At 46.7% G+C, this 27,519-nt stretch overlaps 1 protein-coding gene across 1 annotated transcript; it reads left to right on the top strand.

Annotated features, from left to right (window-relative positions):
* Window positions 1-2,579: 2,579 nt before the first annotated feature.
* CAPN14 (calpain 14) lies at window positions 2,580-25,482 on the top strand. The gene is given in 21 exon segments (XM_046661845.1): window positions 2,580-2,804; window positions 4,029-4,098; window positions 4,947-5,065; window positions 5,202-5,338; window positions 5,764-5,938; window positions 6,544-6,606; window positions 8,830-8,915; window positions 11,416-11,487; window positions 12,626-12,789; window positions 13,820-13,983; window positions 14,497-14,505; window positions 16,418-16,623; window positions 17,590-17,626; window positions 18,105-18,161; window positions 19,556-19,613; window positions 22,114-22,190; window positions 23,512-23,575; window positions 24,228-24,329; window positions 24,928-25,044; window positions 25,402-25,427; window positions 25,429-25,482. Coding segments are annotated over 21 exon segments (2,082 nt in total).
* Window positions 25,483-27,519: the final 2,037 nt, after the last annotated feature.

Raw genomic sequence — 27,519 nt, forward strand, 5'->3', positions numbered from 1 at the left:
CTTCCCCCGGGAAGATCTGTGACACGCACCTGTGACAAATAAAAACACCAGGAATCTGATTGTCCTAACCTCCGAGCGGGGTAGGGTATGAGACCAGTAGCATTTCCCCGGTGTTAATCCCACGGAGGATGAAACCCTGGCATGGGGCAGAGGAGGTTTCAATACACAACTTGGTCAGAGCAGAGCAGAGGACATTGGAGCCCACAGAGGGGTACAAGGACAAGGCCAGTCCACGACCTGGTCACCGCAGAGCAGGATGAGCTAAGTACAAAAGTAAGGGTAAGTGTTTAGAAACTTTTATATCAAATGAGCAAGTAATTTTCTGTTGAATCTGAAAAAAAAATTTTTTTAAAGGAGGGCTTGTATTTTGTCTATCATTTTTAAATTTTATTTTTCTGTTACTTTATTTTCATTAAGTTTCTGATAAACTGGAAACAAAAGAATACAGGTCCTTCACTAGTGATAATTTGGGAAGCATCAATTAGAGGGCAGTAGGGTGCCCTGTGGGGCAGACAGTGGGGCAGAAGACAGTCAGGATGAGGGGAACTCAGTGAAGGCCAGGCACTCAAGGAAGGGGGATCGAGTTGGACTGTGGAGAGTGGCCAAGATCTTGACCAATGAAGAGGACCCTCAGATCACTCCCACAGCCATGAGAGAGTACCCATACTTGGTATAGACCTATTTGCAGGCTGCTTTGACTGCATATACATTCTGTCCCACACACTGTACTTGGCACAAATAGGAGTTGCTGGCATCGAAGGCTGAGCATTGTTATGGGATCAAGGCCCTGGGTTCTGGATAGGGCTCTGATTCAGTTTCCCTGTGCAGCACCAGAAAGATCATTTTATCCCCCTAGACTGTAAGGTCCATGAGGACAGGGACTATCTCTGATGAATGGTGCCTAGCTCAAATCAGGCAGATGACAAGTTCCCAATACATTTTTTGATGAACAAATGGATGAATGAGTTTCAGTTTTAACACTCAAATAATGAAGGGGGCTACATAAGATTGGTGGCTTTCAGACCATAAAATGAGAAACCTTTCAAAGATGCACTGAGGTCCGATTTGCAAACTCAAGCCTCCACCCTTGAGTTCTGTAGGATTTCATTTGAAGAAGGAACCCCATCGCTAAAATAATTTTAGGAAATACTTGACTAGATGATTTCTAAGGCCTATTCTAGTTCTGACATTTTCTGGTTCTACATGGATAAGAATGCAAAAAATAGAGGTCATAAAATCATTGACTTAACCAATCACAACCGCACAAAAAGAGATGCAGGAGATGTAAGGATGTGCTGGAATATTGGGGTTCGTGGGACCCAACTGGCTTGCAGAGCTCTTAATATGAAGCTCAAGGGTGAGTTGAGGGATCCACTGACCCCTAAAAATGTATGTAAAATTTTACATGCCATTGAGTATCAGTTGAGAGTGCTATGGCTACATGTAATAGACATACACACAGCGGCTGACATAAAGAACACTGCAAAGTCTAGCCACTGCCCTGACTTAAGTAAGCAAATAGTCTATCCTTCTGATGTAATAAGAAGTCCAGAGGCAAGCCACCCAAGGCTGGTGCATTTGTTTAAGGAAATCATCAAAATTCAGATTTCTTCTAGCATGTGGTTTTTTTCCTTATAGTCCCAAGACAGCTGCTTCATTTCCAGGCATCACATCACACTCCAAGCTTTCTAGGAAGGGAAAAGGGGGAAAGTCAAAAGTAGTGCCAACTAGGGCCAACCCTTTTTACTGCGAAAGTCACAGCTCTTCCGGAAGCTTCAGCGAGTAGACTTTCACCTTCATCTAATGGGCCAGCACTATATTGTGTGGCCAGTTTGCCCTGCAAGAAGTTCCAGGAAATCAAGTTTTATAGCCGGATGATCAAAACTGAGATTCTATTAATAAGGAAAAGGGGTGAATGGCAGATATAGGCAACTGTCAAATTTGCCACAATATATGTGTGATTTTTTTCTTACATTGCCAAAAATATCTTCAAGGAAGGAGTTAGTTTTGAAGAGAATGTAGAAGGAGGACAGCCAGAGACAAGGTTCCAGGGCAGACAGAGGAGGACATTGAAGCAGATGGAAGAATGTGTGTGGGCTCAGAGGCAGCAGCAGGCAGGTCCTGCAAGGCAGGACAAAAGGGACAGCCACTCCTCCCTCCTTATCTGGCGCATGGACCCTCAAGCCCAATGAACTGAGCTTCAGCTTCTGCGTCTCTCCTCCCTGCCTGTCCTTTAAGCAGAAGTGGCCCTGTGACATTGGCTCAGTCGGGGGCCCAGGACCTAGCCCCGAGGCTGGAGAGACCCCTCTTTACCACAAGCTTTTGCTGTGGGAGCCTCTAGCCCCCACCAGGAACCGAAGCACTTGAGCCAATGCTCAAGGACCCTCACTCTCTGGGGTAAGAATCGAACCAGGTGCTTCCTCACAGGCTCATTTCTCCTTCTCACATGTTCTCCACCTTCCTCCTCCTCTCTGTGGGAATGGCAGAGCATAAGCAGGAAGTGAGTAAACCGAACTCTCCATTTCAGGGGCAACAGAGACCACCCAGAAGACCCCTGGGGTCCAGACCCACAGCCTGCCATGTCTCTGTGGCCATCTTTCCGAGGCAGATGGAAGCTGGGGCGGAAGGACTCAACGGGGGGCTCCTCGCAGCTCCCCAAACAGGACTACGAGGCCCTCCAGGAAAGGTGCCTGAGGGACAGCTGTCTCTTTGAAGACGACAGCTTCCCGGCCACCCTGAGCTCCATCGGCAGCGGACCCCTGCTGCGGAAGCTGCCGCGCCGCCTGCAGTGGAGGAGGCCGCCGGTGAGGGGCCGGGAAGGGGCCTTCGGACATATGCAATAAATGTGTCAACCCAGACCTTCCTTCCGAGGGCTCAGGGCTTTCAGATATCAGGTCTTACTGTCATTGATCCCATGTGAAGGGAACAGGGTAAGTCCCCTCATTCCCATTTTCCAGACAAAACCAGGGGTGATCCTGAGAGGGGTCTAAGATGGAGCTCTCCCTCAGGCCTGCCAGGAAATACACAGAGCAGCTGCAGCCAAAAATATATCAAGGTACTGTTGAGCTCCATCGGAGATGCCAAGGCATCCTGAGTCACCATCCAGAGCATCTGCCAGAGAGACAAATTCTAATATATCTTCACTCCCCTTCTCCAAAATCAGGCTCGTGAAACATGCAAATTAGGAAGCTGCTAATCACTTTACAAAAGTATTCTTCACTTTAGAAAACGCATCAACAATTCCTTTAAAAGTCAATGTGTTCGAGTGCAATCCAGCTCCCTCAAACTTGATTTACGTGCAAGATTTCCAGAATGTGGCTAGTGAACAAGGTGAAGTCAACCTATGCTGCAAATTCTCCCTTTTCTGCTCCCTATTCAGCCATCACCATCAAAGCCTGCAGCCCCAGGCTGATCAAGTCCCTACTATGTGTAAAATTCCCAAGTGGGCCTCTTAAACTAGATGGCAGCCAAGATTCTACTTCTCCCGGAAAAATCTTGGGAGCTGCTCACGTAGAGTCTGTCACACATCTGACCTTGGGGGAACTGTGCCCGTGCAAAAACTGAGAACTTAGAGCATGGAGCAGAGAGCATCCCCACTTACCACCCCCACCCCAGCCCACATCTCAGCATGCAAAGTCAAAAAGGCCGTTATACTGGGGGTTTGGGGTGGGAAGGAGGAGAAGAGAGAGAATATGGAGAATGGGAAGATCTCTAGGAAAAATGAGAATATGCCCTAAAAGAGGTGCTTCCATTTTTTCATAGAAACTCCAAGATACAAGTGGTACAAGTGCTGTTTCTCACTACCTCCACAGAGTTCTCCAGGACTCTGACTGACACGACTTGCAAGAAGGAATGAGAAATACAATAGGCAGAGTCTGTGTGCCAGATTTTCTGGGACAACCCTGATTTCACATGTATGCTACATGTGTGTTCCCATCAGTCCAGTTGTGGGGTATGGGAAACTATGGTCATTGTAGCTCCAGGATCGTTGTTCTCAGCCAGAATGATGAGTCCATCTGTCCCCGCAGGAGCTGCACAGCAATCCCCAGTTCTATTCTGCCAAGGGCAAAAGGTTGGATCTGTGCCAAGGAGTGGTAGGTAAGTCTGCACAGCCCCTGGAGACACACCTCTGGTGCCTGTGAGCCTGGCCTAGCCAAGGCAGAGTAGGAGGGAAAGAGGGGAATCGAGAGATTTCAAAAGGGCAAATGGCCACCCTGAACTCCACCTTGGCATGCTGTGTCAAATGCAGAGAAAATGATAACAATTGGTCCTCTGCGGTCATGGGAATGCCAAAACTTGCCTAATGGTAATCCTCCTTCCATAAGTTTCATCTTGGGAAAATGTGCTCACTCTTCTTTAGACACCATAATGAGTTCTTCTTGGCACACCAGTCACTAGATAGATGCCCCAGAATAGAACAAAGCAGGCCTATCCTCCACCCAACTTTATTTTTAGAAGACTAGAAAAAACCCTTGTCCCTGAAGGAAGGCACAAATGTAGTGATACCCACTCCACAGATAGAGAAATGGAGTGCAGAAGGGTTGAGGCTTTCCCAGAAGAACATAAATCACTTGCAGAGACAGCACTTGAAAATGTTTGGTTGAGTTTGGATCCAAGTTCCTGTGGATGGGGCATTTGGGAAGCTAAAAGGTAGTCCAGGAATATGGTTCTTGGTATTAAGTCAGGATCCCAGCCAGTGTTCCCCACCACCCTTCTCTGCTCACCCACCATCTTCCTCCACAGTATATAATGCCCTTCTCCTAAATTAGGCTACAAGCCCTGAAAGGATAGCAACTGGGACCAGACATTTCTTGCGTGCAACAAGTCCTCACTAGATTCATGGAAATCTTTGTAGAATTCGCATGTATGTACAGTACATCCATGCAGACACCTGTAGAATGTGCATGCATGTATGCAGATTAATGAGGATACTGTGTCTGGTTTAGGCGACTGCTGGTTCTTGGCTGCTTTGCAAGCTCTGACTCTGCACCGGGACATCCTGAGTCGGGTAGTTCCACTAAATCAGAGTTTCACTGAGAAGTATGCTGGTATCTTCCAGTTCTGGGTGAGTGTCCTCCTGGTGCCCCAGCCTGGACAGGGCCATAATAAAAAGAGTTCTTGGAAGAGCCATATCTTTGCCTCCTGGGCTGACCATCTTCCATGGCAATCTTCACTCACCAGTGGGCACTCTCTCCTTCCAGTTCTGGCACTTTGGGAAGTGGGTTCCTGTGGTGATAGATGACCGACTGCCTGTGAATGAGGCTGGCCAACTGGTCTTTGTCTCTTCTACCTACAAGAACTTGTTCTGGGGAGCTCTTCTGGAAAAGGCCTATGCTAAGTAGGATAACTACCAGAAATCTTTTCCTTTCCCCTTCTTTCCCTTCCCTCCTGTCTGTCTCTCTGTGTCTCCTCAGTGTTGAGGGAAGGCAAGAGGAGGCAGGTAAAGTTTACCCAGTAAGATACTGAGGCACAACTCAGCGAATATAGAAGTGACGTACTCAGAGTCTCTTCTGTAGGGGTCACCCCATCTGAACAAGCCTTCAACAATTTTGCCTTTCCTGATGGATTCAGTTGTTTAATGGGGATAGGAAGCCTGAATATATATTTTCTCCTTTGCCCCTGGGATGGGATAGAAGGAAGGGGTAGCTGACACATGCCCAGAGAATAACCAAGCAGGGGTTCACAAGACCCATTTGAACCATCCCAGGCTACAGCATCCATGCCCCTTCCTTCTCCCCCCATGTTTACTCCTTCCCTGGGCAGGCTCTCTGGCTCCTATGAAGACTTGCAGCTTGGACAGGTATCTGAGGCCCTTGTGGACTTCACCGGAGGGGTGACAGTGACCATCAACCTGGCAGAAGTCCCTGGCAACCTCTGGGACATCCTAACCCGAGCCACCTACAGCAGGACACTCATTGGCTGCCAGACTCACTCAGGGGTAAGACTGGGCTGGGCACTGGCAGAATATCCTCCCCTCCTGCTCCCGTCCCCTTCATCTGCTGCTCTCATCTCAGTGTAGGCTCCAAGACTTCCACCAACTCGCACCCTAAAGTGCTGATGTTCAAATCACAGCAGCAGAGCTGAGCCCTCAGGACAGGCAAGACCACAGTGGAATACAGATGGTGTTCAGAGAAGGGAGCTAACAGTTATGAAGTGTCAACCACGTGCAAGGCACTTTACCAGCACAGCTGGTCTTCACTGTCTAATTCAATAACAACCAATAACATGGAACTAGAGTAGGAAGCCCTGGGTTCAGCCCTGCCTCCACTAACAACCGTGTCATCTCACATGACAACTTAGCAGCTCGGAATCTGAGTTTGTCGGCTGTAAAATGGGGTTATAATCATTGCAGAGTGGCACCCTGACTTACTGATTCGAACGAGGCTGTGGGTGCTGAAGAGCTTTGAAAACTGTAAGGAAACACAGCTGGGGTCTGTCCCACCCTCTCCCCATAACCCATCTCTCCAGCCAAACAGGTCCCCACGACTCCTGAATAAGCCACACACAGAAGAGGACTGACAAGCTCTCTTGTCTCTGCAGAAGGAGAGGGTGCTGGAGAACGGGCTGGTGGGTGGCCATGCCTATACTCTCACAGGAATCAGGAAGGTGCGTAGAACCAGAAGCCTCCCCCTTCTCTCCTCGGGCTTCTCGCCAAGGCCTTGGCTCATCTTGGTGACTGTCAGTATCTGCTCCCAGTCTAGGGGGTGAAGTCTGTAGTGGGTCCCTCAATGCAGGTGGTAGGCTCCCTATAACTCTGCACCTATTTTCTGGGGTGCAGTGGTGGGTTCAGCCTTTGCCACCTTCAGAGCAGAGCCTCTTTCAGCCTCCCCTCTTGCCATGGGGCAGCCCTAGCCAATCGACAATCTTGCCCTTCTGGGCATCACTGTTAGTGGATACAAACATAGGTTCTTAATCCACCACAGAAGAGGGGCCAAATAAAACTGGAATGCCAGGCTTATGGCAAGGAAAGGGTTTTTATTTCCGGTAACTTCAGCCAGGAGATGAGAGTGAGCCCTCAAATTTGCCTTGTCTCCCCAAAAGACGAGAGGAGAGGGGTTTTCAAGTTTGCAAGGAATGCAGCTTCTTGTAGGGAGGGGGATCCTGTGGCCTGGCTGGTGGGAAATTGCCAACCAGTAGGCTGGTTTCCCACCAGCCTACATTTGACCTTGTGAGGCAGTTTGCAGGGAGGAGGATGGTGAGACAAGGGAATGCACAGGTAGATGTTCTTGGTTGTCTGCCTCTATGGTGGATCGTGGATTCCGGTGCCGGAAAGCTGAGGAGTAAGCAGGGAAAGGGGATGAGCACTTTGGTTTTAACCCAATATGTGCTGACTTTAATGTAGGGGAAGTGATATCAGGGCCAGGATCATCACAACCCTTCCTTGAGCTCCACTCTGCTCTGGGCTACCAATAGTAGCCTTTATATCCGGGTCTTCCCTCCAAGATTCCTGCTTCCTTCTCACATACTACTTTTCAGCAGTATCTCAGTTTCCTTCCATTGCCACTCATCTTTTGAACTCTATTGAGCATTGAGATAAAGATGAATCATACAGGGACCCTGCCTACAAAGAGCTTACAGTCAAGTATGGAGGCAAACCATATTTGAAAATAATAAGGAAACAAAGTAGAAACCCAGAGAAGAAAGCATAGATGAAAGACTTTAAGGGTTCAGAGGTAGGAGAGAAGACATTTACCTTATTGGGTAGGGGCAAGTCAGAAAAGGCTTTGTAGGGGAGGTGACATTGAGTTAGTCCCTGAAAGATGGGTAGATTTGTTTGAGAGGAGAAGGGTATTCCTGGTGGAGAAAGAAGCAGAAGCAAAGCATGGAGATGAAAAATCAGCAGGTTCCATCTTAAAGAACCTCTGCTGTTTGCTGGAGAGCCCCACTTCTCAAAAGTCCTCTAATTCCCTTTAAGTCTGTTTCAAATCTTTTCAGCTCAACTCACACCTGACTTCTTCTTCCTCCTAGATCTCAATCAATTTTGTTTGTGTGTGCCAAGAACTTTTAATTTATTTAACAAAATTGCATTGTGTTAATATCTGTATTTTGATTTATATTTATTTAACAAAATTATTTAACAAAATTTAGCACGTATTATGTGCTAAATATTATCCTTACTACTTTACAAATGTAAACGCACTTCATCCTCACAGCAAACCTAAGAGTAAGTAAGTGTTTAAGAGCCGCCATAACAAATTACCACAAATTGGGTGGCTTAAAACAATAGAAATTTATTCTTTCACAGCTCTGAAGGCCAGAATTCTGAAATCAAGTAGTCATTAGGATCATACTCCCTCAGAAGGCTCTAAGCGAGATTCTTCCTTGCTTCCTCCAGGTTCTGGTGGTTCCCAGCATTTCTTAGCTTGGGATGCATAGCTCCAATCTTTGCCTCTATCTTCTTCTCTGCGTCTTTTCTTTATAAGGACATTTGTCATTGGATTTAGGACCCATCCTAATTCAGGGGGATTTCATCTCAAGATCCTTAACTTAATTAATCCGGAAAGACCATTTTTACACAGAGGATCACATTGACAGGTTCTAGGTAAACATATCATTGGGTACAGGGGTGGGGTGAGCATCATTCAATCCATTGCAGTAGATGTGACTATTACCTTCATTTTACAGATCAGGAAACAGATACAGTTAAGTAACTTGCCCTAGGTCTCACAGCCAGTAAGCAGCAGAGCCATTTTCTCCTCTACCGACTCTCAGGGCCTTTGATCTTCTACTTCAAGGTCTCGTCTGCAGGCATGAGTCTCATCCAGATATCTGCAACAATTGCAGTTGGCACCCAGCCCAGCTACCTAAACTGCTTCTAATTGTGTGCAGGTGACCTGGAAACATGGACCTGAATATCTAGTCAAGCTGCGGAACCCCTGGGGGAAGGTGGAATGGAAAGGAGACTGGAGTGACAGGTGAACTTCTGAGATTGGCTGGGCGGGGTGAGGAAGGGGTGGGTGAAGGCTGCAGAGGAGGCTGCCATCTGCACAGAAATGCAGAGCTGTTCTTTTCTTGGTCTCAGTCTGGATCAGGAAGGTTTTCAGACTGAAGGTCAATCCCTCACATTTGTAAGATGCTTAATGGTATATAGATTGTGTTCTCATTCATTATAATAATTAGTGATGGTGTTTATTGAAAGTTTGCCAGAACTGTGCTAAGCCCTTTGAATTTTTATTATCTCATTTAATCCCCCAAATAATGTTATTATAAGGTGGGTAGTTTTATCCCTATTTTACTGATGGAGAAACTGATGCTTAGATTGGGTGAGTTACTTAAAGTCTCACAGAATGACTCAACCAAGGTCTTTGGTATCTAGTCCAGCGTTCTTTCCCTGGCATGGTTCAGTGAACTCTTGGACTTCTTGAGTCAGAGGTAGACAGATCTGATTGGCCACTACATTCTGGTTGCAGTTAGTGACCTATGGGCATTGTGATCAGAAGCCTACATTTAAGTTGTTTCTGCCTAAGGGAAACCCTAAAGGGATGTAGGCTTGCCAGGTTACAAACTGGCTGTAGGGCACAGGCAGAAAGGGAGATTGAGTGTTAAAGTCCTTCTCCCTCTTGCTATGAGGATTTATGATACTTAACTCCGTATAACACTTTAGAATACTGGTACAGGTCCACAGATACATTATCATGTGGTCATTTTTATAGATGAAAAAATGAAGGCTCAGAAAAATAAGTTGAATTTTACTCCTAATAGGATGTGTTGCACTATATTTATTATATATTAATAAAGAGAATTGTCAGAAGAACTGGGTCTATGTGGAAAAATGGAAGCCAGAGATAAAAATAAGTTTTAAAGTGTTACAGAAATATAGCATCATAATGTTGGTGGTGGTGGTTTGTTTCATAGAAGAACAAATATTTGCATCAGAGGTAGGTGGTGAGTTAGGTTAAATTAGTTTGTTAGCTGTGTGATCTTAGGCAAGCTTCTTAATTTCTCTGGGCCAGAGGTATGAGGAGGATTAAATAAAATGATGGGCTTTTATTCCACAGTGTCTAATCTGCTATTAATCCCATCCAGGGTATTTTTTATTTTAGATATTATATTTTCTAATTTTAGAGTTTCCATTTGATATCTTCCACTTCTCACCTCCTTATTTCCCTAGTTCCCTTTACATCCTTGAGGATGTGGAGTGTATTTATAATAGCGTTTTAATGCCCTTATCTGCTAATTCGTCTCTTTCATTTTTAGGTCTGTCCCTACTGACTGTTTTTATTTCTGGTCATAGATCACATTTTCCGTTTCTTCATATGCCTAGCAATTTTTTGTTGAATGCTGAACATTGTCAACTTAAGTTTCTGAGTGCTGAATTTTGTTGTATTCCTTTAAAGAATGTTGGACTTTTTCTGGCAGGTAGTTAAGTTGCTTAGTTTTTGATACTTTGAAGTTTGATTTAAAGCACTTTTAGAACAGATCTAGAGAAAGCTTTATTTCAGGGGTAATTTGACCCTACTATTAAGGTATAGACCCTCTGGAATTTCCACTAAAGTCCCCATGTATTTAATAAGGTCTTTCAACTCTGGCTGGTGGGAATTCAAATGATTCCCAGCCTTGTGTCAGCTCTGGGAATTGTTGTGTGTATAGTCTTCTGGGATTTCAGTTTACGAATGCACAGATTTGATTTGGCCAACAACTCAAGGGAACCCCTATGAAGTTCTCTGGAGCTTCTTCCTCATGTAGCCAGCTCTTCTCAGGTACTTCCCTCATGGAATTCTAGCTGTCTTGGCCTCCCTGAACTTCAGACTCTGCCTCCTCCACTCAGCAAGACTTTTAGGTTCTTTTGGGTTCCACTTCCCTGCATTGCTGCTCAGGGAATCAGTTTCAGGCAGGAGCCTAGGCAATGTTAGGGCTTACCTCATTTGTTTCTCTCCTCTCAAGGTCACAATCCTGTACTGCCTGCAGTCTAATGCCTGAAAACAGTCATTTCTTATATCTTGTCCCATTTTTAGTTGTTTATGATGGGAAAGTGATACATGAAAGCCTTAATCCTTCATGGCTAGAAATAGAAATCCAAAATGACAGGCTTTTGGAAGTAAGCAATACCAATGTAGGCTCAAATGCTAGCTCTGACATTTAATAGCTTTGCGACTTCAAGCAAGTGATTTAATCTCTTTTAACCTCAGTTTCCTAATCTCTAAAATGGAAATAAAAATGCCTACTTTTCAAAGTTGTTGCTATCCTTAAAGATATAACGTACGTCGAGAGACTAGCCCAGAGCTTGGCTCATCGTGAGTAATGAATTAATGGTACATGTTTCTTTCATAATACAGGATGTGGCATTTAGTTGTCTGCAAAGCAGCATGAAGAAGAGAATAAATAATGACACCATAGAACATTTACAAAAGAATTTCTCATATGTCTTCCACAATCTTTTCATTCTCTGTGAAAACATCTCTTTTCTGTTTTCAGCTCAAGTACATGGGAGCTACTGAGCCCCAAGGAGAAGATTCTGCTGCTGAGAAAAGATGATGGAGAATTCTGGTATTTGACTCAGGGACTCGGGACAAATGCCCTGGCTTACATTTGGACATCCAGCCAGCAAATCTTTATGGGATGCCTCATGTATGCCAGGCACCTCTTGTACAGAGATCAAGAAGGTCCTTCAGGGGCTCAGAGTCTAGCAAAGAAGACCACTCCTGTAAACAGTCCCAGTCTCTGTGATGAGAGCAGTGACTGCTGGCGTGGAGCTCAGCGGATGCTCAAAGCACAGTGTGGGGGTGGCCGCCTCCTCCTCTCTGACTTCCGCTTGCTCTCTTGGATCACTCAATACACTCAATCCCAAGGTTTTGCCTTTCCTGGCCTAAGAAGGACATGAGGAAAGAAGAGACTGCAAAATCTTGCCAAACTGTCAGCCACTTCACTTTTGTCCTCCAAAGCAAAATAGCACTACTCTCACCCATCCCAAAGCCACTCGCCCCTTTTTATGAAAGGCCACCCAGATGCCCTGAGCTGATGCTGTTTCTGGTATCTGACATGGAACACATCTGGTCCCCTTTCTCTTCACTTTTCACCTTCCTATGAACTTCCACTCTGTTCCCATGGGCCTCTCTTCTCCCATTTCCCATCCTTTTCAGACCACTGTGGCCCTCTCTTTTGAAGTGGTTGCTGAACTCAAGAACCCCGCCAATACTATTATTTCCACTTTGCAGACAAGTAAACTGAGCATCAGACAGTATGAATAGCGTGCCTTGGGTCACAAAGTTAGCAAGTAGAGGCAAAGATTTTTAACAGTTAATGATTGAGAACTATTTGCGCAATTCTTATCAAGCATTTACGAGTCAATTGACTAGCTATGAATGCCTCAATTCTGCTTTATCACTGCATTCAGTGAAACAGGAACATTTCTCTCTGACAGCCATTGTAGGAGGCTGAATCCAGCCACAGGGTGGGGTTTCTTGGTAGCTCCACTTCCCCATGATGACCCCTCATACTGGTCTAGCCCCCCCACCCTCATGTGTCCAAGGCCAGCTCAGCTCTGCACAAGGGCATGGAGGATGAGGGCCTGGACCTGAGAGAGGGCTGGGCTGCCTACTGCTTAATACCAGCCTCCCCTTTAGTTCTGAGGACGAGACGTCGTCATCTTGTCCGTCTCTGTGTTGTTCCCTCTTCCTCTCCACAGGATGACACTGCAGGACTTTAAAGCACATTTCATGCTTCTGGTCATCTGTAAACTGACCCCAGGCCTGCTGAGTCAGGAGGTGGGCCAGAAGTGGGCGTACACCATGAGGGAGGGGAGATGGGAGAAGGGGACTACGGCAGGTGGCCGGATGAAGTCGTCCCGAGGTGAGTGTGTGCACAGGAGCTGGGGCTATTGGGTCTAGAGTGGCAGCTTTTCCAGGCAAGGGTGGGGATGCAGGCAGAGCCACTGTGGATGGCTGTGCAGCTTGCGCCCTGCATGGGGCATCTGGCTGAGGGTGAGGGGCTCTGCTGGCTGAGCTGTGTGCGCTGGCCCTGGGCTGTGTCCATTGGGAATATGAGGCGCCTTTGGTCCTAATTTGCACAAAGGGGTAGAATTCTCAGTGAAGCTGCCAGCCTGTCAGGGCTGCATCTTTCCAGAGGGTGTCTTTTCCTGCTCAGCACCGGGAGGCCACAGGCATACCTGCATGGTAGAAGGGTGGGTTCAATCTTTCATCGGTTATAGAACAAGGACGTTTATGTACTGAAGTAACCACTCCTTAAAGGCAGGATTGAAATAGTATTTATATCATATGTATCAGACCCTCCTTACCTAAGGTTTGGTAGAGAAACAAAATCAAGGACTCCCAGTCATCAGTTACAGGAGACAAACGTGTCTAAATTCTCAAAATGGAGCCATTTGGTGACTATAGCCCTTTCTCCACAAGGGAGGTACTGAGCGATCCCTTTGAAGGAAAGACCTGTGGGATATGGTCTCAGTGGTCAAGGCGCCCCTAGCTCTGGCTTCCTTTCCCCCCATAAAGTTCCCCCCAAAAGGCTGAAGCTGCCCATAAGCTAAGGCTTGGTCCCCGTTAAAATGCAGATCCCCCTGGGATCGTGGACACGTTCTCCTCAGTCAGTTAGTACAGTCACTTACTGGGCAGCAGCGTTGATGGGGCATGGAGTCTGTGCCAGGCACCCTGCTGGGCAAAGGGCCATAGTGGTGAGAGTCAGTCTCTGTGTGTGAGGTGGAAGAGGAGGGACGATGGGGCTGAGGTGGAGGAGCCCCCGACTCTGTCCAGATGGGCCGTTGGATGGGATTCCCAGGCAAGTGCCTGGTCTGTGCCCCTCTCAGTGATTTGGAGGGGGATGCTAAGGCAGCTGGGGACCTGTCTCACCTTGCTCTGTTCTGCCCCAGACACATTTTGGAAGAACCCACAGTTCCTGCTATCCGTCTGGAGGCCCCAGGAGGGCAAGAAGCTCCAGATGCCCTGCAGAGTGCTGGTGTCCCTGCTCCAGAAGCCCAGGCATAGGCACCGCAACCAGAAGCTTCACTTCGCCATCGGCTTCTATGTTTTTAGGGTAGGTGGGCCCCCAGGGCACACAGCCTTGTGTGGGGTCTCCAACCGTTACTCTTTCTCCCTGTTTCCTGTCCTCTTCATCATCCGTCTCTGTCCACGCACAGACCTGGGTACACATTCTGGTTCTGTCCTTTAAGAATATGTGATCTAGAACAAGCCACCTCTTTGCCCTTGAGCATCAGTTTTTTCATCTGTAAAATGGGGACGATGGCATTTATGCGAAGGGTAGAGTAAAAGAAGATCACGTGGCAGTGCTGATCCTTGTGCCCGACATATGGTCGGTACAATCAATATTGTTGTCCTTTCCCTCTCCCAAGAAGCCAAGGGCTCCTTCTCTTACTCTTTTCCAGAATTCCTGGTGATGGATTAAAATGTCAGTGATTGGAACAGCAAGTCTTGTGGGAGGGAAGGGCCTCTCGCTAGAGTCTTCTTATGTATCGGCCTCCATTAGAGTTTGTGCTTGTGAAAGAGCTGGATTCACTGCCTAATGAGGTCTCTGTTTCTTGTTTTTCAGGTGAGCAAGGTGAGCTCCACACTGGACCAGCTGGCCCTGGTTTGGAGTGATGTCACATGTGGCCGAGCGGTTCGGTTTGACTGTAGCAGCCTTGTGTCAGGAGCTACGGGAATGTCTGACAACAATGCCAACTGCCTATGTGTGTGGAAGTAAAGAGCATCTGCTGTTCTTTTTTACCCAAGGATCCCAGGATATTTTTATGTATCTATAGGGAGGTCTCTAAGCCTGGTGTAGAACCGATAAATTTTGGAATTTATTTAACACCTACATACATACCTAGGGCCTATATTGAAGACTGTCACAGCACAGGAAAGATGATAAATCACAATCCTGCCTGAGTTCTGAAGCCCATAAGAAAATAGATCTACAACATATAGGACATCAGGAGATGATGCGACCCACCTCCTTGGGGACAAGGGACAAAGGCTTGAGAAAATGAGACAGAAATACAGACAGAGGACAAGAACAACCCTGTATTTCAGCTGCAGTGGCAGCCTGGAGAAATCAGTTAAGAAGGTCTGAGGGATCCCAGCCCCTGAATGGTGGCAGCTATTATTTTGTTTCCCGAGGAAACACGAATGGAAAGTTTAATTTTCCCAGATTGGACTGAGTTGAGTAGAAGGATTTTTATAAAGAAACCATTTTGCATTGGGTGTCTTAGGCCGGTTTTGTTTTTTCCTCCTCTGGGAACACTGAGTGCACACAAAGTTGCCTATTAATTTAAAAAGAAAAGGTTATTTATATCATGCCTATTTCTAAATAGAATTTAGGTCAACCTACAATAAAATTATAAACAGAACAATACTATATGCCAGTTACAAAATTTAAAAGGTAAGAAAGAAGTAATAAATGGATGAGGGATAGGTAAGCAGTTGACTTTACCAGGAAAACTAAACCTAGGACAGCTACTATGGCTGATTATAAAATTTAGTTCTGAGATTCCTAGTAGCCAAAGCAAAGATGGCAACAGGATGATTCCCTGGTTCTCATCATCTGATAAAAGAAAGCAGGCATCATCAGGAGATACATTTTGTCTCTCCAACCCTGAGTGGAATTCGTGAAATATGTCTTTATTTGGGTGGGGTGGATAATGTCTTTGTTAGCAGCTGTGTGTAAACTGGAGAGAGGATCCTCCATATGGACCTCCTCTCCCTCCACAGCCCTGAGTGAGAGCAAAGGGGAGAGGAAGAAAGAGAAAAATGGGAAAGAGGGGAAGATAAAAGAGGCAGAGAGAGAAAGGGAATATGAGATGACCATGTGTCTGGGCCATGTCAGAACCAGAGGCCTGATTCAGGTCCTCTGAGCTCTTGTCCAACTTCATTCTCCTTTATGAGGCTGTTTTCCCTGAGATGACCTGCAGCGTCTGGTTTATCTATACGTAGCTGTTATGATGTAGGTGGGAAGATGGTTGGTGGCCCATCTTTATCTGTGACCATAATCATGTCATAATCAACCTTGCAGTGGTATCACATACATGGAGGCAGCACCAAGAAGTGTCAAGAGCATGGGCATGGGAGCTCAGCTGCCCTGAATTCCAACCCTGGTTGGGACTCTTACCAGCTGGGTGACTTGGGGCAGGTGATCTAACTTGCCTGAGTCTCAGACCCTTAACTCTAAAATGGAAAGTGCAGACACAAGGACATTCCTCACAGATTTTGTATATGATGTTGTTTTTAGTGTAATGTCAAACCAGTTGACATGTTAATTCAGCCACATCTAGGGTTCCAGCAAAGGTGCCCATTCCCGAGAGGTTCTGTTCTTTTCTCTCCACTCCTCACTCCTTTATCCCGTCCTCCACTGGGGAAGGTAGGATTTGGCAAATCAGAGGGCACCTTAGTCCTGCTCCTGGCCGAGGGCCTCAGGCCTGGCCACAAGCTCTGGGTGATCACCTCAACTGGTGCCCTTCTGTCCTCACCCACAGGACTATGAAGACCAGAGGAGACTGCCTCGTGGGTTCTTCTGGAAAAATGCTCCTGTGAGTTGGCCTAAGGAGTTTCTCACAGAGAAAGAAGTGAGCCAGGAGCTGTGGCTGGAGCCAGGGACATACCTCATCGTGCCCTGCACATCTGAGGCCCGCCAGGAGTCCGAGTTCGTCCTCAGAGTCCTCTCCAGGAAGCACGTCTTTTAGTAAGGGCACGGGCCCCTCCCGGTTGGGCCAGGGGAGGCACAGAGGGTGAGGGGGAGGTGATGGAGTGCTGAGGCTCTGTGGCCAACACAGAAGAGAGACAGGGAGAGCAGGAGAGGAGGGCAGCTCGCTGCAGAGAGAACAGCCCTCAGCCCTTCTTCCTTCCCACTCTCCTTCCACTAACAAGTGAACGCTCTACCAGGCATTAGAGATAACAAGATACAACGGGCCTCGCCCCTGCCCTCCAGAAGCCCAAGGTCTGGAAAGGACATGGACATACGAGCAGTTATTTATGTTATACTGTGCCCTGTGCAAGCATTTATCTGCACAAGATGTTAGAAGAGCATCAGGAAGGAGCATCTGGGCCAATCTTCCGTAGTCCTGGGGGAAGTAGAGCTGGCTTCAGGGAGGTGGTGATTCCCAAGAGATGTACAGGGGTTGTTCCAATGGGGGGATGCTGTCATCAACCAGCAGGCTCAGACACGCCTAGTGTTTGCAGGTGACCAGGATACACACCTCCCAGTCAAACTTACTATTTTGCCTATGACTGTTCTGACATGACAACCCTTCAATGCTTAGAATCCAGTTCTCATTTTTTTTCTCCATGTTTTGGTCATATGTCATCTGAGTTTATCTCAGGCCTCGCCGCCATGCCAGACTGCTGAGTCTTAAAATACGAGTAAGAGCAGGTAGATGAGGGTGGGGGAAGTAAAGGGCTTGCCAGGCAGAGGGCTGGGTACATGCAAAGGCATGTAGGTGAGAAACAGCACCAGGCACATGTGCCGTGCCACGTGACTGGGCTGTACCTTTCAAGGAGAAGCGAGTGTTGAGGCGTGAGAACTGGACATGCCCACATGGCCCATCAGCTAAGAAACTTGGAAGATGAGTTCTCAGGGCAGGGGTAATATTGGCCAAAATTTTCCCAAGATGCTCCCCAAGAGGTAATTCTGTCTTTTGTGTCCCCTCAGTGAAATTGGAAGCAATTCCAGTGCTGTGTTCTCTAAGGTGAGTTGTCAGGTGGAATTCCATGTGGCTGGGACTCTTACAAAGCCAGGATGAGGGGTTTCTCCCCTCACATTCAGGGGTCGGGGAGGAGGCCCGCAGATCCTGTGGCACACATACTGCATTATCTACTGTGCCCTAAGAGTACCCGGCTTCCGCTGCCTTTGCGCCAAGAGAACTGCCCTTCTGGTCAGGTCCTCATCATTGAGCGCCTAGAGCCCCAGCTGTATGAGTTACACCTTATTTTCTCCTGCTTCTCTCTACCTGGTGTTTCTTTGGCCCATTTCACTGCTCACTACCTCCCTAAAGTCAGCAAGAATTGGAGAAACAGAGGATGTGTGAATGCTGTAGTAGGAAATTTAAGACGGTGCTCAAGGTCAAATGTATGGATTCTGGAGGCCTGGGAGCCATGAGACATGTGTGCCCGAGAGTCGAGTTATCCAGGTGAATGACTTAAGTTTTTCTCTATCTGTTCCTACAGGAAACAGGAGACCAAAACAGAGGGCAGGATGAACTCTTCACCAAACTCTTTGAGAAGGTAGGTTGACCCGGCATGGTAGAGAGGTGGGCGGAGCAGGGGACAAAGGGGAGCATGTCATTCCACGGAGTTAGGGTTTGCATCTGCATGACACTGTGTATAAAGTGGGATTTAAGGCCACTCAGTCCCCAACCTGCCACTTTCTAATCAGGTCCTCAAGTTTCTAGACACAAGTGGAGATATTGTCTCCAGAAGGCTCCCGTGGAATGCATGTCTGTTCTGGGAAGCTACATTGATTAGTTGTAGCAGAAGCAACTTTAATCTTTAATCTCTGAGAAAATGGAATGTAGCAGAGTTGAGAATCAGTATTAAGGGGGCAGGGGCATGGCAATGATAAACCCTGGGGTTCTGGGGGAGGGCCATCTGAGGGAAGCCCAGGGAGAGAAACCCCTTGGGTAGTCACCTGGAGCCGGGGTTGGAACTGGTAAGAGGGCGTTGGGGAAGAGGAGGACTTGGGGACACACACCTGGTCCCCTGGAGTTCTTCCTTGGGCTTCCCCAGATCAGGAGGCCAGCTGTGTGAGTGCAGGGCTCCGGAGGCCACTTTGTCCCTAACGTGTGGGACACAAAACCCATCTAGGAAGAGGGCAAGAAATGCACTGGAAATCTGGGGTCTGAGTGATGTCATTAAAACTGGAAGAGCATGAGCGTTAGTAATGCTCCCAATTTAATTCCCAACTTGCCTGCCCTCCCATCTTCTCTTGTGTTCACCCTGGTACTTTACTTAACGTAGCCAGAGAGGATATGTCAGCGTCTTACCTGTGTTGGATAGAAATATTTTCCTCCATGCCTGGGGTTCCAAACATTTTCTGCTGCAATCATTTTACCAAATGAAGTCTCACAGAGAATCCCAATGTATATAAAACAGATAAAAAGTGTATATTATGAATATGTATTTGTTTGTAACTTCAAATTTATGACACTTGCATTTCATTAATATACTTTAAAGATAAATGTTAATGTAAAGAGCTGCTTCTGATGAACTCTAAAATTGAAATCCGGAGTCTCGGCTGAGGATATTTATTAAGAATAAAATTCAAACCAAATTTTTTGCTGAGCTTCTGAAGCATCTCTCTAGAACCTGGCTTGAGAACTGCTGCTTTCTATCAGTCTACTTCCTAGGAGTCCTATTCTGCTGGGGTGCTCTGGACTTGCCACTCAATTAAAAACTACTGTAAAAGTTCTTATGAAATCCCAGATTTAATGACATGTCTAGCCGCAGTCCTTATGTGAAACATAATGGTGTCACTGATGTCTGCTCAGAAGTGGCATATGTGCCCTGCTCAGCAGACGCTGGCGTGGACGGACGTCCCAACCCCTTTAGCTGCGGCCCTTCCGCATCTAACGAGCCTTCGATAACGATCGTTTTCTCCTGCCGCTCTGCTTCCACTTCAGCATCCAGAAACAAATGCAGCTCAACGGCAGAAGATCCCAAACCACTTGACCTCGTCAAGTGAGTATTTCAGAGTCATCCTGTAGGACTCAGGGGACACAACTGTTCTGAACTCTGGGTCTGTTTCTCTTTCCCGCTGTGGGGCGTGTGAATTACTGCATGCTGGTCCCCAGAGCAGCTGTGTCTTACACAAGGGTGGGTCGTGTGGTCTGACAAGCAGTAAAGGAATTTATTTAGCTTGGAAATTAACTCTTTCTGCTTAGTTTTGGTGTAGAGATATATGGCAGTGAAAATGAAGCTTTCTGCTATTTTGATAATTTAAGGAGAACAGCTGAGTTCTTTTTTGCATATAAACTTCATATGGAAGAACTGCACCCATTTCCTCAATCTGGCAAAGAAATATTAAGTATTGACTAGCCCACCCAGGGAGCTTGCTGTTGAACTCATATTTAAATTGATCAACCTACAAACGTTTGAGAGGAGGGAGCACACCACCCAGGACAACTGCAAATGGGTAGTGCGGATGCCTTCATATGAAGCCTGGGATAAATTATTAGGAAAGCCTAAAGTCCATATAAAAATATTTTATATGTGTATTTTGAGTGAGAAGAACACGATTTCTCCAGGGAGGAAAATGAACTTCAAAATGAAAAAAGTAAACCAAACAATTAAAGGGTATTTCCATCTAAGATGTGTGATTGCTTCTCCTTTGTATGAAACCAAGACTTCAAACCCACACAAGTTACAGTCCAGAGTATTGTATAACTCCAGGGCTTGAAATAATTTCCTGATGGTTTCTCAAAGCCTAATTCAGATATTGTAAAAGAGCCAGAAGAGAAGCCTCTAGCAACCCCACCCCAAAATCATTCTAGAAAAATTATCCAGAAGAGGTGGCTTGTGCACATTTAAAAATTTTTAAAGGCCTTGCAAAATGGCTTTCCAAAGAATGTAGGGACAAATTACGTTCATTTAGTCCCATGAGACAGTTGCGGGATTGGTAGATCAGTGGATTTTGGTGAAATATTTGATAAAGTTTTCTATGATAAACGATGAAATGTGGGTTGAAAAGTAGTGATATGAGATATATTTACATGTCTTATCCCCATTCCCAAGAGTTATATAAATATAAAACAGGGAAAGAATTCTATGTTATAGATGGGAGCCTAGATGACAGCCTTTGTGGCTTCTGCCCTTGGTGTCCCCCCTTCACTTCCTCAACTTTTATCAACGGCTCAGAAGACATGAAATGTAGGCTCATCAGACGTGCAGACGGTGCAAAACTGAGAGGAACCACTAACAGAATAGACAGCAGAATTGAAATCCAGAATGTTCACAAGCTCTGCCCAAACCAAAAAGATGAAATGGAGTCAGGATGGTAATTAAAAATGCCGTTTTGTTATTTTTTCAAAAATTGGTTGCACAAGTTCCTAATAGAAGAAACCTCATTTTTGTGGCAGTGTATGTGAAAGATATCTGCTTAATTTAGTTGACCTTGAGCTTAACATGAGCTAATAGTTTTGAGTTAATGTGAAATAAGCTAATTCCAATTCAGGCTGTATTTAATGGAAGCGTTTAGATTTGTGTTTTTGAAATTGTGTTTCAAGGGACAATAGAAACCCATAGGTTTTAGTAAGGAAATGGAAGGGGTTAGGTTCTGTGGTCAAGTGCACTTGGGAAACCCGACGTTAAACAAAATTTCAATGTTGGCTCCCCAGTACCTATCATATGCTAAGGTGCATGGGGAATGGAGAGAATGGTCTATAGATACAAAGCATTTCAAATTTATTTGAACTCAAAACCATTTCTTTGCAGAACATCTCCCTTGGAACATAATTTGGGAAATGCAGACTGAAAATTTTGCAAGTGATAGACCCATTGTACTCTGTTTAATCAAATTGCATCTGAAGGAGTGTGTTGCAGTCTGGGTCCCACATTTTAGAGAGATACTGGCGAAGTGTAGGGTCTAGAAGAGGGTGATGGGGGTGTAGAGACCATGTCGTCTGGGGAATAGTTGGAGAAACATTTAGAGGGGACAGATACCTGTTTATGCTTTTCTGGACTAGTGAATGAATTTTACAGGAGGTTCCTTTGGAATTAAAATAAGAAGTTTCTCCTGACTTGAGCTATCCATCCATGGGAAAAAGTCAACACCCATGATCAATGGACCATCTATCAAGACATCCGAGGAAAAAATCCCCTAATTTAAGTGGGAGCTTGAACAAGTTGATCTCTTCGATCTCGCTCAGATTTGGGAGTTCATAATTCTGCGATCCTGGCCCTTCCCAGATACATAGGGCTATGTCTACCTGACCCTATATGTAGGCAAAGCCAGGCTACCATCGATGTTCTCTGCAGGGTTTCACTGTGCTCCTGGCATGCAGGGATCACCACCAAATCTTCTCTCTCTCCACTGCCCTCTCACTCCTTCCTCCCCACATAAGTGATGGTTATCAGAACCTATGGCTGGTCTAGACAGCACTGCCTTGTCCTGTTCAGGGAAAGGCCATGTTGTGCCTTCCTGGGGCCAGCCCCCATACAGACTCTGTCTGTTCCTTTACAGGGCTGGGGAGCACCCAGCTCCTCTTCAGTCTCAACACCTGCCAGGGGATCCTGGCCCTACTGGACATATCTTTTCAGGTCTGTGGAAAGATGCATGGTGCTGGTTGGAAGTTTCACCCTCAAGCCAGGCTGCCTGGCTTTGAATCCCAACCCCAGCGCTCACTAGAGGTATGATCTCGGGCAAGTCACTTAGCTTATTGTGCCTCCCAGTCCTCATCTGAGCATGGAGATGGCATTAATCCTAGTCCGGAGGGTTGGTGTGAGAATGCAAAGGGGATAACCCATATAAAGTGCTAAGGGCAGAACTATCTTAGAATCCGTGATCTCTATTAGCTGTTAATAGCAATAACTTACTTCCTCATGGTTGGATGCGGCAGCCGCAGAGTGGTGGGTAGTAACAATTCTTCAGGTATACAAGAAGCTTTAACAAGAGATTCAGCACCCTAAGTTTTTCATTTGGTGACCAGGCAGTGCTGTCCCCACTTACAGTTCAGGAAACCAGAGCTCAAGAAGTTCAATGACATGGCGCAAACTCAGCTTTCCCTGTTCTCAGCCCTGCTATTTTTCTAGCAAAACCTCTGCCTTTCTAAAAGGATGATTTAATCAAAATTTGACTATCCATACAAAAGAGAGGCATAAAGAACGGATAATGTGAGGAGGGTTGCAAATGCACAAAACAGTGTTTGCAGGAACTTTGCAGTGTAGGACAGTGTAGGACGGTGGCCAGGTGTACAGGCATTGGAGCAGGTCCCAGCCTTGTCACCAGCTGTATGAACTCGGACAAGATCATACTCTCTGAGCCCTCATTTCATCATCCAAAGCAGGGGGAAGTTAATACCTACTTCACCTACTAGGGGAAAATGAAGTAACATAGTAAAGTGTGTAACTCAGTCCTGGGCCCACTGTAAGGGCTCAAATAGAGGTGGCATGTGGTGGTATTCTGACCCAGTATCTCTGATGCGGGGGTTTTTGGACATTGTCTAAAGGCCAAGCACTAACTTTTAACTTTTCATAAAAAGACTCTAAGAGGCATCCTTAGCCACCCTGTGCCTGACCCCTTCCATAAGTTGTTTTTAACAATAATGAAAAACAATTAGTTTTTTATTTAGATCACATCAAATTGGCCATGTCAAAATATCCTGCTTCATTAAATGGTAGCTGTTGCATCTCCATCATCAGCACTTCTTCTAGTGGGGCTGTGTTCTGACTCATTCCGTCCTTTCCTAACAAGGGTGAGGGAGCCCTGGCTGGACTGACCAGTCAGGAGAGGCCGATTAGGGATATCTGGCAGTGAATGGGGCCATCCACAAATTGCACACTGCTGTGTGGAGGACCAGTCACTGCCTCCAGAGGTGTGGATGAATCTCCCCTGGTGGCTTTGACCTTAACTTGCTATCAGCTTAAAGCGTCAGGTACCATGTGTATCCAGGAATTCAGCGACCTGTGGAAGCAGCTGATGCTCTGTCAAGAATCAGTTTTGATCACATCTCCTTGCAAGATGTGTAGAAATGGCCATTCTGCAAAGTATGTGAGCTACTCATCTCTCTTTCAGCCCTTTATACCCAATCACTCACCTCGTCTTCTCTGAGCTATCTTCAGCGAGACCTCCTACTTTTTCTCCCAAACTCAGAGAGCATGTTGCAGTCGTCTCCTGGATTTCTAAAGCACACATCTGACCATGTGGCTTCCTTACTAAAAGGCTTTTGAGACTCCTCATGGCCTTCAGAGGAAGTCCCCTCTCCTTGTCATGACATTAGAGTCCTTCAAAAATTGCCTTCTTCTGACTTCTCCAATCATTACTCACAACTCTCCTCTTTGTCTCCTGAGTCATAAATTTGGAAGCCCTTCAAAGTTTGGATAATGTGCTTAGATTAAGCACACTTACCTATGCCCAGACTGTCTATCCCTTGTGACAAAAAGACTGCTCCCTCTCTCAGAAGCCTTAAGAAGAAATGGAAGAGGGGGTCTGATCCTGGCACGGACCCTCTGCTGTATTCTCGTCCTGGCAGCAGGCCCTGTTGGTGGAGCCTCACACACACAGCAGTCGCCTGCAGCATTAACACTGGGGCGCAGAGGGGCTCAGCAGTGGGGCCTGGAAATGCCTGGTTTTCTCAGCCTTTGGTGTGGGTTCTTTACAGGAGGTTTTCCACAAGCAAGACAGTAGCCGGTCAGGATACCTGAAGTGGGCCCAGCTGCAGGCTGCCATGAGGGAGGCAGGTAGGCACAAGAGGGAGTTGGCGCTGCAGGACAGGAATGGGCAGGGAGAGGAGGCGGTGCGTGACATTCTGGAGTAATTCTAATGGGCAGTTACTCTCCCAGTTCAGAGGTCTAAACACGTAGATCTGCCAATAGCAGAAACATTTATTATTAGGATCACTCTGATCATAGCTAACAGTTATTGAGGGTGGATATTTAATCTTCAGGAACACTCTCTTATAGTCCCCACTTCACAGAGGAAGAAATTGAAGCTCAGAGAAATGAAGTAACTTGCATGGGGTTTAAATTCAGGACTGCCAGGCTCCAGAGCAAATGCTGTTGAGCACTAACAGACGGCCTCCTGCCTCGGAGGCCAGGGACCCGCTCGAGAAAAGATCCTCATAGCGGTTGCCTACAGGGGCGGGAATGGGGAGTGAAGAGAAAGTAAAATTAATGGACTAAAGAATTAAACAATTCACTATGAATCCCATAGAAGAAGATCCTCATGCCATCAGCATTCAGATCCCAGAAGTCGAGGGACAATTTAAGGTACTTCAAGTGGGAGGAGAGCTGGGTATGAGATCTCCAGCACCCACGTGGGAACCTGTGTTCAATGCAGGAATCGTGCCCAGCGATGATGTCTGCCAGCTGATGCTTATCCGCTACAGCGACCCCAGCCTCCAAATGGACTTTGTCAGCTTTGTCCACTTGATGCTGTGTGCCGAGAACATGGAGGGTGAGCTGGTAGGAAGGAGGGAGGGCCGGGGCTTCCTCTGCACTCCTCGTGGATATTGCCCACTTGCCCCCAGTTCGAGCAGGAGAGAGGACTGCTGACATTGAAGAAACCACAGGCCAGGAAGCTATGGGGAATGCTGGCTCCGTGCCTGTGAAAGCTGGCTGCATAGATCCAAACTAATTTCTCCTCTGCCTGTTCCAGAGGCAAAGGTTTGATGCAGCTCACTTATGTTAAGTGTGGTCACATGTGGTTGCCCACAGGCTGAAATTGGGTTCCCAGGTGAGGGGACATATGGCAGGAACTAGTTCATAATGTTCCCAACACACATTAGCTGTGTTCCTTTCTGCTGCATCACAGATGTCTTTCAAAATTTAACCCAAGATTGGCAAAGGGATATACCTCCAGAAGCCAGAGGGAGGACTTTCTCCATGGGGTTGACTCCCATCATCTTAGGTAGAGACAGCCACTGCAGGTCCAGGCTCTTGTGAAGGAGAAGGGTTTTGGGGGCCCTCTGTTCTACTGAGTTTAGGGTGTAGCACTGCATTCATTATATGCATTCATTCATTCATATTTACTGAGCACTTACTCTGGGCCAGGCACATAGAAGGGAACAGGAGACTGACTCAGTGTACCCAAGAACTATGACCACAATAATGCCACGTGACAAATCCTCACAACTTCAGCACTGATGACAGCACTTATATAGCTCCCAAGTCACATGGCTGGGAGTCAGCAGTCTCGGCTGCTGTGGATCAGCTGGGGTTTTGCCAGGTACCTTCACTGAGTAAGCCCTGGCCAGGCTTGCTCTTCTCAGGACAATGGCAGAAGCCCAGGAAAGTGGGATTCAATACTCAAGGTCTCTGAGACCAGGGCTCCCATCTGGTGCATCATGCCTTCCAACTCATTCTGTTGTCCAAAGTAAGTCACATGGCCAAGCCCACTTCCAACAGATGGGGAGCTAGCCTCCTCCTTTGTCGTGAGAATAACTTCAAAGTCACCTGCAGAGGGCATGGACACAGAGAGAGGTGAAGACCTGGGCGAGCAATGAACTCCAGCACAGGCAGTAATAGGAGAGCTGATCTGGATAGGGCCTTCCTGGAGGCCTTTCTGGAGGATGTGACATCGAAGTTGAAACCTCAAAGACAAGTAGGGGCCAGGCAGGCAGAGTGGAGAGTAGGAGAGGCCCAGCCTGGAAGGGACAGTGTCTGTGGTCCTGGCTAGAGTACAGAGAATGAAACTGGTTCAAGATGAGTCTGAAGAGAGTGGGGTCAGATCAGACAGGACTTACAGGCCAGAAATAAACCTCATGTCAAAGGCTGGCTTAGCCTTCCCAATATGGGCAGGGGTTCTAATCTTGTCTCTGTGCCCTCTTCCCAAATCTCATATAGTGCTTTGCATGTAGTAGTTGCTTGACAAATGTTTGTTGAATGAACAAGATAATATGCCCAGGAGAAGACAAATCCATGTCTGACATCAATTGTCTCTGGGCCTCAGCTTCCCATATGTGTGAAATGAGTGGGCTGGGCTAGGTGGTCCCTAAGATTCTCTCTAGCTCTGACCATCTCTGGTTCCATGAGGAGGAGATCCTTTGGGCCATCCAAGGAGGTCCACAGGAATGGTGGACCAATTGTTGGAACTGTTGGAATTTCACTGTAGGGTTCTCTCTGATACCATTGGTAACTTCACCATTATCATCTTCATTGTCACCAGCATCACCATCATCATTCTGATGTAATTGGCCTGGGGAGTGGTCTCCCCAGAGGTCTCCTCCATGTGAGTTAGAGGGACCATTCATCACACCCACATAAAGCTGTCAGACAAATGGGCCCATTATTGTAAACATGTAAAATATGCTCTAATGGATTTTTGCTACCCAGTCAGTCCACACCTGCACAATGCTGTCACAAGCATGCGAAATTGAATTCGTGGGGGAAAAAAATGCATTGAGAATTGAACACAGAATCAGCCTGCCTCTTGGCTGTCATCATTCACAGGCACCATGAGAAGTCGAGGCTGATTATATTTCAGGTTGATTTATACTTACTACCAGATGGTGTGGTTCCTCTGGCTAAACCATCCATTAACATCCTGTCTCCATGGCTTCTCAAGAGTGAGGGGGAGGAGACCCCAAGTCCAATGTCAGACTCTAAGATACGGTGAATGAGAAATGAAACATCCTTACCTGCATGTCAGGGCTGGATCTGAACTGACCATAATTTGCTTCTCCATTATGTCCAGTTGCTGATGATGACTCTACACTCCTGAGAAGGCTGGAGCCTTGTCTGCCCTCACTGAGGACTCTGCATATGGCCCCAGAGTGGTCTTTGGCTGACACCAACCCATGCCCAACCCACTTGTTGTTCTTCAGGACCATGTGTCCAGCCATCACCTCCTCAGCTGGGAAGATTTCTCTTCTGCAGATCTCCCCTTTGGATGGCCAGTGTGCAAAAAGGAAAGTAAAGATTGCCTTGGACT

The sequence above is a fragment of the Equus quagga genome, chromosome 5, assembly GCF_021613505.1.
Source record: "Equus quagga isolate Etosha38 chromosome 5, UCLA_HA_Equagga_1.0, whole genome shotgun sequence".
Classification (NCBI taxonomy): domain Eukaryota; kingdom Metazoa; phylum Chordata; class Mammalia; order Perissodactyla; family Equidae; genus Equus; species Equus quagga.